Source organism: Carassius auratus, chromosome 48 (genome assembly GCF_003368295.1).
Source record: "Carassius auratus strain Wakin chromosome 48, ASM336829v1, whole genome shotgun sequence".
Classification (NCBI taxonomy): Eukaryota; Metazoa; Chordata; class Actinopteri; order Cypriniformes; family Cyprinidae; genus Carassius; species Carassius auratus.
In genome coordinates this window covers 11,290,219-11,303,702 of record NC_039290.1, presented here as the reverse complement: position 1 = coordinate 11,303,702, position 13,484 = coordinate 11,290,219, and the positions used below count along the sequence as shown (strand labels likewise).

At 35.5% G+C, this 13,484-nt stretch overlaps 1 protein-coding gene across 2 annotated transcripts in view; it reads right to left on the bottom strand.

Moving 5' to 3' along the window:
* Positions 1-1,799: 1,799 nt before the first annotated feature.
* Positions 1,800-13,484, bottom strand: part of LOC113065877 (podocan-like) — a 16,330-nt gene continuing 4,645 nt past the window's right edge. The window contains exons 2-10 of one of the 2 annotated variants that reach the window (XM_026237432.1): positions 12,643-12,950; positions 10,799-10,892; positions 9,866-9,930; positions 7,429-7,538; positions 7,194-7,350; positions 6,396-6,511; positions 5,627-6,284; positions 4,519-4,667; positions 1,800-2,939 (exon numbers count right to left, since the gene is read on the bottom strand). In XM_026237432.1, coding sequence (XP_026093217.1) covers positions 2,753-2,939; positions 4,519-4,667; positions 5,627-6,284; positions 6,396-6,511; positions 7,194-7,350; positions 7,429-7,538; positions 9,866-9,930; positions 10,799-10,892; positions 12,643-12,912 — 1,806 coding nt within the window. In that variant the 5' untranslated portion in view covers positions 12,913-12,950 and the 3' untranslated portion in view covers positions 1,800-2,752. Of the gene's footprint in view, positions 2,940-4,518; positions 4,668-5,626; positions 6,285-6,395; positions 6,512-7,193; positions 7,351-7,428; positions 7,539-9,865; positions 9,931-10,798; positions 10,893-12,642; positions 12,984-13,484 lie in introns of both variants that reach the window. The other variant, XM_026237431.1, reaches the window with a different exon arrangement.

Genomic DNA, 13,484 nt, shown 5'->3' with positions numbered 1-13,484 from the left:
TTCAAACAATTTATCGTAGTTTAATAAACATCACTAATAAATGTGTGGTAATACCCAAACCTTATTTACACAATATGAATTATAATGAATAATGAATTAAAATGATGTCATAATTTTCCCAGGTTGTTCTAAACCTGCATAAAGTTCTTTCTTCTGTTGAACACAAAATAAAATACTTTGAAGAATGTGGGCAAACTGTAACTGTGAGCAAGATCTTGCATTTGCAAAATAATATGCATTTGTATAATATGCATTTGTATTAGTGCTGTCAAAATTAGCGCGTTAACGCATTCGATTAATTTGAAATATTTAACGCGTTAAAAAAAAATAACGCAATTAACGCGGTTGCAGTTTTTTTTTATTTCCAGTTGTGGCCTATGTGTGTTCAACGTGCAAAAAAATATGGATAAGACCAAGGAAGGACTTTTAGACGGAAAGTTTCAGTATAAAACTCTGCCGGATTACTCTTCAGTCTGCCACAAGAAACATTACTCTTCATTTAGTCAAGAAACAGCAACATTAAAATCATGAACTCAAATGTCATTGTTTAAAAAAAAAAAAAAAAAAAAAATTAACTGTAACAGTGCGTAAACCAGACCTTTCTGTAACGCTAACGTTAATAAGCTTAAACGAAAATAACGAAATAATTGTGTAGCGGAGTATTTTTTGTACACAGTGCCGCGAACTGTCAATCACTCCTGTACGCGTGCATCACTGTCCTCCTCAGCTGCAGCTACTTGCGCTCTCTCTCTTCATCAAGCTTTAAAACAAAAAGGGGACAAAAAGATCATATTGTCTTTGTGCATAGGCTATAGATTAATTAGATAAATGAATATCTAAATTTGTGCCTTGCCGTCTACGGTATTTTTTTAGAACTTAGAAAAAAGATGCTGCAGCCAATGAACAGCCAGCGGGGGCTGCAGGACGACTCAACCTCTGCAGACAGTTTTTAATGTTTATCAGACAATAAATACTCAAGATTTTGCTTTAGTATAACTCACAACGAGTTTCACACACCTTCTCCGGACACGTTGAGTTGTTGACACTTAACAGTGGGAAAAGCGACACATGCGCTATTCACTTGTATAACTTAAGGGTGAATGGGTAATGTAGTTTCTGCTCTGGGTGGGATGAATTAGGAAGCTTGCATTGTGAAGGGCGCTCTGAAAATCGGCAGGTGAAAGATTAAAACCTCTATTAAAACAGATGTCCAAATGAGCGTACCGGTACGCTACAAGCACGTTCTGGGTGCACGGAGGGGTGGCGGTACGCTCAAGAGCTATATTTGGAAGTGGCGGTACTGAGTACCGGTGCATACTGGCCCACTTAAAGCACTGGCAATGACTATACTTTGGAATTTTTTTGCAGTCCACTTAGAATTCAACATGGAAATCATTTTTGTTTTTTATTGGCATTGATTGTTTTGAAATTCAAATGGTACTTACATGCCTGTGTTTTTATTTCTGTAATAAATATGGCTTTCAAGCCAACAGTTAATTTGGAGGATATTGATGGTTTATTGCAGGTATGTTGTTTACATGAGAAAATCTGTGTTACAAGTTAAACAAAAATTCCAATAAAAAATCATATTTTGAATTTAAATAGTTTATTTGTCTTGAATTTACATTAATTATTTACATTTTACATTTACATATCCAAAAAGTTTCAGTCTTTTAATTGCGATTAATCGCGATTAATCGCGATTAATTTTAAAAAATTGTGCGATTAATTAGTTAATTTTTTTTAATCGATTGACAGCACTAATTTGTATACATATTTATTTTGCATGTCATGTGCAGTTACCCTGCTGCTTTACGTTCATTAGTTTAGAGAGGAAATTAACGTAATTAAAATCTTTCTAACAGTTCATACACCTCGTCTGCTACACACAACCTTTCCATTCATTAAGCTCTGAAAACAGTTTTCTGAGAAAATCACCTGATGAATAATGATGAGGAACAGCCTAAATGTGTCTCAAGAAGATTTGTGCTCAAATCATCCTTTACATGATGATGAGAAAAAAGATCAAAAGACTCGAAACTGAGCGTCGCTTCACCTAAAAATAAAAACAATTTTTACTCACCCTTATAAGGTTGCAAAGCTGTTTTCTGTTGAACCCAAAAGGCTAATTTTTGAAGAATCTTCATGCATTTTTTTATCATATTGTTAAAGAACAGACTGAAATTGAAGCTGTTATTCATCCAAAAAAGTGTAAAACTATCAATTACTGTCCTCTTCCTCACACAAAACTATCCTATGATTTCAGAATACAGCTTTTTTTTCTTCATCAACCAAAAGTATTCCTAAACAGAAAATTATAATAAATACCCCAAGCCTTTTCTCTGGAGAAAGAAATTATAATTTCATAGTACAAAACGTTATTATGCATGTAAACACAATGAGCCGTAAACCGTGAAAAGAGCAAACACCACAAAAAAATAAAAAAATAAAAGACAGCCAATAAAGTTTTCCAGCATCCTGCACCAGATATTAAACTATATGACTTTTGTTTTCTTGCTGTTGAAGTAATAAAGCCATTTTTTAATTGAAGAAGGAGAGAAATTAGTAGTAGCACAATTAATATTTTTAGACTTACGTCATATTAAAGCATTCAGATATAATTAATCAATGCTTCTGGAAACAATCACATCTTGTCAGCAGCCACAATGCATTTATAATTTCAACCTGGTTGTCATTTTCATTCGCTTTTTGAGTGGAGGAAAGGAATTTTGATTGTTTTTTCATCTGTGACTCATGAATGTCTCTCCTCCTCTTCTTCTTCTTCGTGTGGTAACTCCTCCTCCTCCTCCTCCTCCTCCTGCTCTCCTGCGTGGCCTCGGTTGGGAGAGATGTTACCGTGGCCGATGTCCAACACCTGAAGCCTGGACAGGTGAGAAAAAGACTCCTCTGATACAGAATGAACTGAGAGGCGATTAAATCTGAGGGAGAAACAGAACGACAGGTGCAGAAAGAGTTAATGCAAAGGAGGCATCACATAAAGGCTGATACAACACAAGTGAAACCTGCAAATCAAATTCAATTTGGAAGACATTATCAGGCAGGCCATCTCATTCCGGTTTGAACATCGAGAGCAGCGAATTCTTAGCAAAGATGAGTGGCTTCATCCTGAAACGTATTATGTTCTCAAATCAAAGCGGGAGTTCAGCGAGGATGAGCGGTGCTCCAGTCCGTACTGTTATAAATAGACTAGCTAAATTGATAGAAAAGTTACTCTGACATGGGTTGTAATGGCTCACGCATGTCCATTAAGAAACGTCCATCGAGTCCATGATATGGCCTGTCCACCTGAGACTGAGCACGGAGTGTTTTATTGACGCACATAAATCCATCTTTTTCATTTCCTTCCGTTTCTTTTTTGATGACAGAGACAGATCAGACAGGACATTATGTGCAAGAGGAATCTGCCTTTCCCAGATGAGTATTAGGTTTGTAATCAACTAAATATCGCAATTGAACATTTTTTGGTTTTTGTTTTTTCACTGCTGTTCTTCAGCCAAAGTGAATGAGCATTTCTCATTTTTGGACAAACCACTGTCCCCTTTCATACTGCTCCTCCACAGTTGCATTGCTTTATTATTATTCTTTTTCTTGAATATTATAAAAAATCCTGAAAGTTTATAGAATAAAGAACAATGTCTACACTTGTTAAAAAAGGGGGGTTAATTGTATGGTTAATTCTCTGCCAGGATATTGTCCATTCATTTTACAGACTTTCCCATTCACTGTAAAACACAATGAATGGAGTGCAAAATTAAAAACTAGAGGTCAAACTATATAAACCCTTTATGTTAATATAATATGCACATTCTTTCCATTTTATAATCTATTGAAACAAATCACTTTTTTCAATAAAACACTTTTCAGCATTATTTACAACAAATAAATCGCTGATCTGTGCACACAAACAATCAGAGTTGTGTGAATCTGTTCAGATGTACAACAAAATGCTGATAGCTATTCAAAAATAAACTCATTATAAAATCTAACAATCCAAGAAAACCACGTTTACAGATTACAAAAAGTTTTCATTTTGAGATTTTGATCTTGTCTGGTTTTTATCCAGTTTTGACACCAAAAATAAAGAGTCGGTGTCTGCTTGTGTTGGTGCTTGTCTAAAATCAGAACAGCTGTATAATGTGTTTCCATGCAAAATCATTTACATGATCATTTGCATCATAGTGCAATCATTTACAGCTCATTTACATGAATCTCATCTATTCCATAATGATTTAAATGTGGAGCAAACACACATTTATGTGTAATGCATATGCACCACTGTTCAAAAGTTTGAGGTCAGTAAGAAAAAAGAAAGGAACACTTTTATTCAGCAAGGATGCATTCAACTGATCAAAAATGACAGTTAAAAAAAGAGCATAAGGAGACTTCTTTCTATTTCTTTTTTAAGGTTTTAACTGAAAATCGTTAATGGAGTGGGACGCCAGCTTTATTCCTAGCGAAGGAAGCCAAATACACCAAAGTAAAGGATCAGCGAGTCACCTGAGGAAGATGCCTTTGATGTTGGGTGTGTTGAGGAAGGCTGTAGCTGAAACAGAGCTGATTCTGTTGTTCTGCAGGTGAAGGAACTCAAGAGACTCAGGCAGGTCAGAAGGAATGTGTGACAACATGTTACCAGAGAGATCCAGCGTCTAAAACACACATGAAACACCTTCAAGCATCTTCTCTCTTTATATATCGAAGGGAGATATGGCCAAGCCTTTGAAATGGGAAAATTGGACTTTACAGTCCAGCAGAATCTTTCCTTGGCTGGAAACAACACTTATAAATAAAGAAAATGAAATAAACTATAAAAATCTGAAGAAAAATACAATAAAATTATATATATATATATATATATATAAATATATATATATATATATATATATATATATAATATATATATATATATATATATATATATATATATATATATATATATATATATATATAAAAGATCAAATAAAACATTGAAAAATTAAAAATATATAGTTTATTTTCATGATGTCCACTTATAACATTAGTCAAGGATACTTGAACAAAAACATCTGTATTCTTGTTGATCACTTGACAAACTTTACTACTGTTTTCTATACAGTATTTATTATTTATTAAGAGCGTAGGGTTTGCTCTTCTTATCCAGCTGATAACAGAAAAATTTGTTTAGTCCACAAAGGCAAAAAAATAAATAAATATATATATATAATATATATAAAACAAAAAAGTGAAATGAAATAAACTATAAAAATATAAAACAAAGTGATATAATGATAGAAATAATGACAAATAAAATGAAATGAAAAAAATAACCACACAAAACATTTTACATTCCAGATGATCATTTTAGAATGATTAAAATTATTAAATATATTTTTCTATATATTTAATATTCATGAGCCCATCAGTATTTCAGAAATGATCATGTTTTATATTACTAGTAGTATTTTTTACAGAAAAACCAATAATGTCTCAAGCACCTCCGTAAGTCCCCAAATTCTCTAAGCTTTGTAAAATGCATTTATTCATTTCCATTAATACACGGTTGCCACATTTTGTTTTAATCAAGTTTGTTCGAATCATAAAACGTCTTGACTGACGGATGATCTCTCACCGTGAGCGCGCTCAGCTCCTGCCAAGCTCCCTGGTAGATGGAGTTCAGCTTCAGATGATTGTTGGTCAGGTAAAGCTCTCTCAGCGAACTCATTCCCATCAGAGCTCCTTCAGGTACCTCATCCATCTGATTGTCCTTCACCTTCAATACCCGGAGGCTCTTGGGAAGACCCAACGGCAGCGTCTGGAGCTTGTTTCCCGACAGATCCAGGGTCTCCAGGATGCGGAGCTTCCTGAAGGCCTCTCTGTGGAGCCTGGCGCTGGTGAGGCGGTTGTAGCTGAGGTTGAGCTCCGTCAGGGTGTAGAGCGTGTTCAGATCGTTGCGTTCGATCTCGCCGATGAGGTTGTGCAGCAGCATGAGGGTCTTGGCGCGGCGAGGAAGTCCGCGGGGAACACGCTCCAGAAGGTTGTTGTACATGTGGACGGTGTGGAGGCGTTTGAGACCCTGGAAGGCGGTCGGATGGATGGAGTCGGAGCGGAGGTGGTTGTTGTGGAGGAGCAGGTACTCCAGATTTCGGATTGGCTTCAATGCGTTGGCGGAGATGCTCTGGATGGAGTTCTTCTCCAAGTGCAGCAGGATGAGATTTCGAGGAAGCCCGGGAGGAACACTGCTCAGGTTGTTATTGGACAGATCCAAGTATTCCAGACTGTTCAAGTGACTGATGAGAGAAGGCAGGAGATTGTCCATCAGTTACAGCTCAGGAGAGAGCCATGCAGAAGAAAGAGTGCAAGGTAAATTATGTTTTATCTGGTGTATTCAGTCTGCTGACCTGAAGGTAACGTTATCCACGCCATCATTACTCAGGAAGTTGTTTTGCAGATAAAGTTCCCGAAGATGAAACAAACTATCAAACACACCTGCGGGAATCTTCTCCAACTTGTTGTTCTACATAAAATGAGACAAAAATTAAATAAAATAATAGTAATCACACTTCCAATTGTTTTTGAGGTGCATTGAGGCAATGATGCCATTATTTATCATATGTTTTGTATTTGTTATGATGACCTTCTGCTATTCTTTGATGTCACAAATGAACAAATCACATTAAAACGTATCACACCAGGTTCGACGTCAATGAACCAATGATATTTGCCATTATTGACATCAAATGTCATTTAATTCAAATGTGGTGCATCAAGACTAGTGATGCATTGATATTGACTTGAATTGCATATCTATACAATTTAAAAGAAAAAAAAGAAGAATTTGTATTAAAAAAGAAGAACATTTTCAATAGATTTTTATTTTCATGTCATGGATGATATTTTAATATTACAGTATTGTACTACAACCAAACAAACAAACACATAAATACATACATGCATGCATAAATTTAAACTTAGCTGGAAGATATTGTATGAACAAATTTAGTAATCATTATCATTATCGTGTGGCAGTGAGGACCCGGGAGACAGGGGTTACATATGTGAAAAGATACCACTTTAGACTGTTTAATGCATATTTGTGTTCGATGGAAGAATGCAAATGGTTTAAAATAACATGGGAGATGAGTACGTGACTGAACTTTCTTTTTTTCATCATTTTATTAGCCTCGCAGTGGTCTTACCTTCAAATGTAGGCGGTAGAGGGCAGTGGGCAGACCCTTAGGGACATAACGGAGGAAATTACTGGACATAATGAGGATCTCAAGGTTGTTCGACCCATTAAACATGTTCTCTGGCAGACCGGCATCTGTTAGCTTGTTGTTGTGGAGATACACTGACCTGAAGCACAGCACACAGCCGTTAACATGGAGTCACAAAGCAACACATAAACATGTCGAGAGAGCGCTTTGGGCTTACTTCAGAGCAGGCTTCTGGCCGAACGTGTCAGGGTAGATTTTAGTGAGCTGGTTAGCAGCGAAATCAGCGCTGACCAAAGAGGGAGGGAGGTGTTTGGGAGCTGCTGTGAGCTGTGAACAAGTTTAAAGGACAATGTTGAAACAAGTCGGTCATTATGGCAAAATAAACACAATGTGGTGGAATGAACTATTTACATGGACTGTCACTGAATAAATAAATGAATGCGTGTGAAGGATTGATTCAAGCTGAAATTATTTATGTCAGAGAAAAAAAGGCAGCTGAACTAGCAAAGATAAAGTTTAGAGCTGGTCAGTTTTTTATGTCTCTTTTAATATATTTCCTGCTCACCTAAGCTCACTTTTCTATAAAAATAAAAAATATTTTTGCAGTTTGAAATAGCTGTTTTCTATTTAAATATAATGTAAAGTATAATTGATTTCTGTGATCAAAGCTGTATTTTCAGCATCATTACTCCAGTCTTCAGTGATCCTTCAGAAATCATTCTAATGTGCTGATTCTGCAGTGAATGGGTGCTGTCAGCATCATTATGCTGTTTGCACTCTCATTCTGATGGCACCCATTCACTGCAGAGCATCCATTGGCGAGCAAGTGATTGAATGCTATGTTTATCCAAATCTAGTTTGATGAAGAAACAATCTCCTCTAAATCTCGGATGGCCTGAGGAAGAGTCAATTTTAAGCAAATGTTCACTTTGGGTGAACTTTTCCTTTAATAGATGGGTGATAGTGTTCCTGAACAGCTGTACAGAAATTAACAACAACAACAAAAACTGGTGGCAATCGAGGATATGTGTAGACATCATGGTCAGAACCAAAGTACAGAAGTAAAAAGTACAGAATATTTCATAGACAACGATTGACGAATATGCTTTTAAATGCCTCAAACAAGCTGGAATCTCTTGCATGTATTTTAAGCCACGAAGTTAGCAAACTTGGCCAAATTCGCTGATTCAGTACGGCAAGAATGCATGTTCGACAGCAAACACTGACATCAGCGCATGAGTTTCTGCCATTTGCTTTGGCTTTCATTGGTGCGTTTTTGTCTTGCTTTACCAGATTACAAAATCAGTGTCAGATAAAATCTCAGTAGGATCTCTTTCTGTTCTCATCATCCTTTTTTAAGTCCATCAGCGACAAATCTGTCCAGCGCACACTCTGGATGTTGCCGGGACCGCTTTAGCGCCCATGGCCTGGGGCGCACTGCTGGGTGATAAACGAGGAAAGCTGGCATGTTAAAGCCTTGCCATCGCTGATACCAGCTGGTATAAGACGAGTCCACTGACGGAACAAGGGATTGAGGAGAGCTCAACTGTGCCAAACTGGCTGCCAATAACAGAACAGGACTGACTGTCTCATGACCAACAAAAACAGCAGGTCCCTCCAATCAGGGTAATCAGAGCTGGGAAAGGCTTCGGTCTTGGAAAACGAATGTTAGTGAGACACTCTCAGGGGCCGTGACGAAACCCCTGGCCTCTAAATAAAACATTTTAGAGGTTTTATTTGTCAAAATAATTTTCTCGTTTTAAATGTCGCAATTAAATCACACCACAGTCTGATTACATGATGAATAGAAACACAGGTTTTGTTTTAATTCACTGTGAATATGCTAAAACACTGAAAATGAAGATGTCCCATTTGTGTTCTAGATGTGAATGGTTCTTATTATATGCATGAGTGATCAAAAGCACCGTTTTCACCAGCTAGAGCATAAAACAGGTGAAAATCTCACGAAACCAGACTCTACAAACCAAACTAACAACCATATACTCATCTAACAACAATATCTTCTAGGAGCAATTTAATAATGTGCCTATTAAGTTCTGATTGTTCTCTGAACTTTCAAAACATACAGTATTTTACATGTTTTGAAATCATTTGAACATTTAAAGGAAATTCCATTGTGTCGTTTTGCAAACATTCTGCGAATGTTACTTTTGAATGTTCTTTGAACATTCTGAAACAAGTAACATTCCAGAAAATGTTAGACGAATGTCCAACTAAAACACTTCCGAAAGAAAGTTCCACGAATGATGTTTAACTTTAAGTTTAACATTCTATTCGCGTTACTGGAAAAAATGTTTGACAGAACCTTGCCAGAACATTAACCAGTTTTGCAAATGTTCCCTTTTAGCTGGGTAGTATTATGCTGCATTAGCATTAGCATTAGCAACTACAAAGCAATGCCATGGCGACTACTCTAGCATCATGGCGATCAGAAAATAAAACTTTGGAGCAAAACCCTTTCTTGAAATTATATGTGAACTTAAGGGAGAAAATGTCTCATTAAACACAAATCATGAAAACGTATTAGCCTGTGATCTGCATTAGGTTAGAGACACACACACACACACACAGAGAGAGAGAGAGAGAGAGAGAGAGAGAGAGAGAGAGTTTGAGAATAAACAATGATGACTCACCTTATTATTTGCCAAGTATAAGTAACTCAGCCTTTCCAGAATATGAAACCCTTCATCATCAATGCCTGCACACACACACACACACACACATTATTGCTTGATATGCAGCCAATACCTTAATTTCATGTTTAATTTCAAGAATTATTGATGTTCATATAAACTATACATACACATTCTCTGCCATTCAAAAGTTTGGAGTTTTTTTTTTTTTTAATGTTAATATTTCTCTAAAATGTTAATAATGTCTCTTCTGCTAACCAAGGCTGCATTTATTTGATCAAGTAAAACCAGTAATATTGTAAAATATTATTACAAATTAAAATTACTGTTTTTCTATTTTAATATATTGTAAAATGTCAGTTGTTCCCTGTGAACAAAGCTGTATTTCCAGCATCATTCCTCCAGTCTTCAGTGTCACATGATCTTCAGAAATCATTCTGATATTCTGATTTACTGCCCAAGAAACATTTCTGATTATTATCACTGTTGAAATCTTTATATTTTTGTGTAATCTGTATTGCACTTTATTTTTCACTTTACTTTGATGAATAGAAAGTTCAAAAGAACAGCATTTATTTGAAACGGAAATCGTTTGCAAACATTATACAGTAAATGTCTTTACTGTCACTTTTGATCAATTTAATGGATCCTAACTGAATACACGTAATACAGCATGTGTGTGTGAACGACTTGAGAGGATGCAAATAATATCAGAGTTTCATTTTTAGCCAAATTATTGCTGATTATCTGCCAAAAACTTTTCCACTTCAAACAGTCATGTTGACCACACATGCAGGAAAGAGTGCGATCCAAACCCTTTCCTTCTGCATCGCTCCATCCTGCTCTCTCTTTCTCTCATCCTGACCCTCTGTTACAGATTATTCTGTGCTGTTTTTAGCCGCTGTCCTCCGCTGACCCTCTCATCAGCCGTACCTTGTGTGGTGAGCCGGTTGTTCTGTAGATTTAGGGTCTCCAGCTGCTGAAGACCTGACAGATGCTCCAGTGTGACCTCAGTGATTTGGTTATTCTGGGACAGAACAGAAAACTAAATCATATTTAACCTGTTACAGCATACTGCATCGCATTAGATGTGCAGATTTCTAAGGCCTCTAAGTGATCAACATGATCAGTTCGTGGCTGGAAAATCTACTGCATGCCTTCTGTCATTTGATTGACAGGTTGTTTGTTTTTTGCAAGTAAAAGGTCTTTTATCATCAGCTTGTGCTTCACGTGTCTTTTAGCTGTGAAATGTTTACTGATGTTCACAAGGGAGACACAAGAATAGCTTTTATATTGTTGGTAATATTTCAAGACAAATACTTAGTATCATACGTGATTATCCAGACATAATTTTTCATAAAAATAAGAATTTAAATATTGAAAGTCATATTATTGGAGATATAGAGTGACAACTGATATTAATATAATTTTATGTAAGTATCTGCTATATACTGTTATAAATATCTCATTGGTTTCCATCAGAATTTCATATTCATTTTTGGCCTTAAAAATATCAGTATCTGCATCAGATTGCATATTTTTGCTCAGTTTGAGTATTTACAAAAAAAAGAGGTGTTTTTCCTCCTTATTCTCACTATATCATATTTGAGCCATAGAACCCTGATGTATCAAATGACACTCAAAAAAAAAAAAAAAAAAAAAACTTTTTTTACTTTAAAGGTTCAATAAACTTCTCTATTTCAAGAAATGTGGGTCTTCTGGAGCCATTATTTTGCCTGCTTTCAAATCTTAATTGCATTTCCATATTCAAACTAGTGCATAATTATCCCTCATCAGACTGTCATTCTTTAAAAAAGAATTATTTATGTAAAGAATTATAAATGAGTTGAGTTGAAGTCTCTATAGCTCAAACAGTATAAGGATGCCTTAATACATTGCATCAAGTTTGTTCTTAATTACATTTACATTTTTTAAATAAAGCAGACTTTTTTTATACAAATATATATATATATATATATATATATGTATATATATATTTGGCTAAGAATATACCCCAGAGACTTAAGACATTTAGATTCTACCAGTCAAAGGTTTGAAATCATTTAGATTTTTTTTATGTTTTTCAAAGCGGTCTCTTCTTCTAACCAAGGCTGCAATTATTTGATTTAAAAAATAAATAAATTAATTAAAAATTAAAAATTAAAAAAAGAAAATATAAGCTGTTTTCCATTTCAATATATTTTAAAATTTATTTAATTATTTACTTAGCAACAATGCATTAAATGATCAAAATATATTGTATAGGCATTTATAATGTTAAAAAAGGTTTTTATTCTATTTAATTCAAATAAATGCTGCTCCATCAAACTTTCTATTCATCAAAAAAGAATTTTTTCTTGAGCAGCAAATCATATTTTCATGATTTCTGAAGATCATGTGACACTGAAGACTGGAGGAAAGATGCTAAAAATACAGCTTTGATCACAGAAATAAATTACATTTTACAATATTCAAATAGATATCTTCAAATTGTATTAATATTTCACAATATGACTGTTTTTACTCATTTTCTATTCTAATAAATGCAGCCTTTGTGAACAGAAGAGATTTTTCAAAAACATCTTCAAAAAAAATCTTACATATAGAATTTGTTTATAAACGAGTGACATTTTGATTTATGAATACATTCATCACCAGACCTCCCAAACTCTTACATCCCAAACATTTCAGATGCTCACTGTTGATAATTTCTATCAGAACATAAACAAGAAGCAAATTATTCAGGAAAGGCGTCTGTAAACGACCCCCTCACGCACCTGCAGGGACAGCTGACGGGTCTGTTGGGATAAATCCTGCGGGAATTCAGTGAGACTAACTCCATTACAGTCCACCGCTCCATCCCCGCTGCAGCTGCATTTCTCCGGACAAGATATCTGTAGCTCCACATTTTTCACTGTTCCGGGTGGGTCCTCTGCCTCTCCATCCTCCTCATCCAGCTGCAGGTCTGTTTCCGCCTGACCTCGAACCAGAGTCCATCCCAGCAGAACCAAACACAGCAGCTCCAGAAGGCCGCACCGCTGACCCATAGCTTCCGGGCCTCGATGCTTTCACTCGGACACGAGATCTGTGCTTACAAATCCAGTTAGAAACTTGTGACCTGTGATTAAAAAGAGTTTATAGGCTACTTTCTGCATTCACTATGTGACCTTTCTAGAGAGATTTCCATCTGGTAAGTGTGTTTATATGGTTAAAAACAAGAAGGGATAAAGGGACAAAAACCTTTCCAAAAAAAAAAAGGGAAAAAAACGAATAACATCTTTTAAGATCTTAATTATTTTTATCCAACTTTTTCTTCAATATCTCCTAACTCAAATATTTTACATAAAATGCATCCAACAACGAATTATTTAATTAAATGTATATGTTTATTAATATGTTTACTCTCATTTTTCAGCCACAAATGTACTATCTGCAGCTTTAGAGCAATATAATGTTCCTAGTTTCTATGTCGCATGTTGGCAAGAAGTGACAGTTTAAAGTTAAAACACCTTAAATAAAGAATTAGTTTCTTAAACATACCGCTTTAGGCTTCACCAGATGTTAATTGATAGACTTTGAATTATTGTGATGTTTTTATCAGCTGTTTGGGCTCTCATTT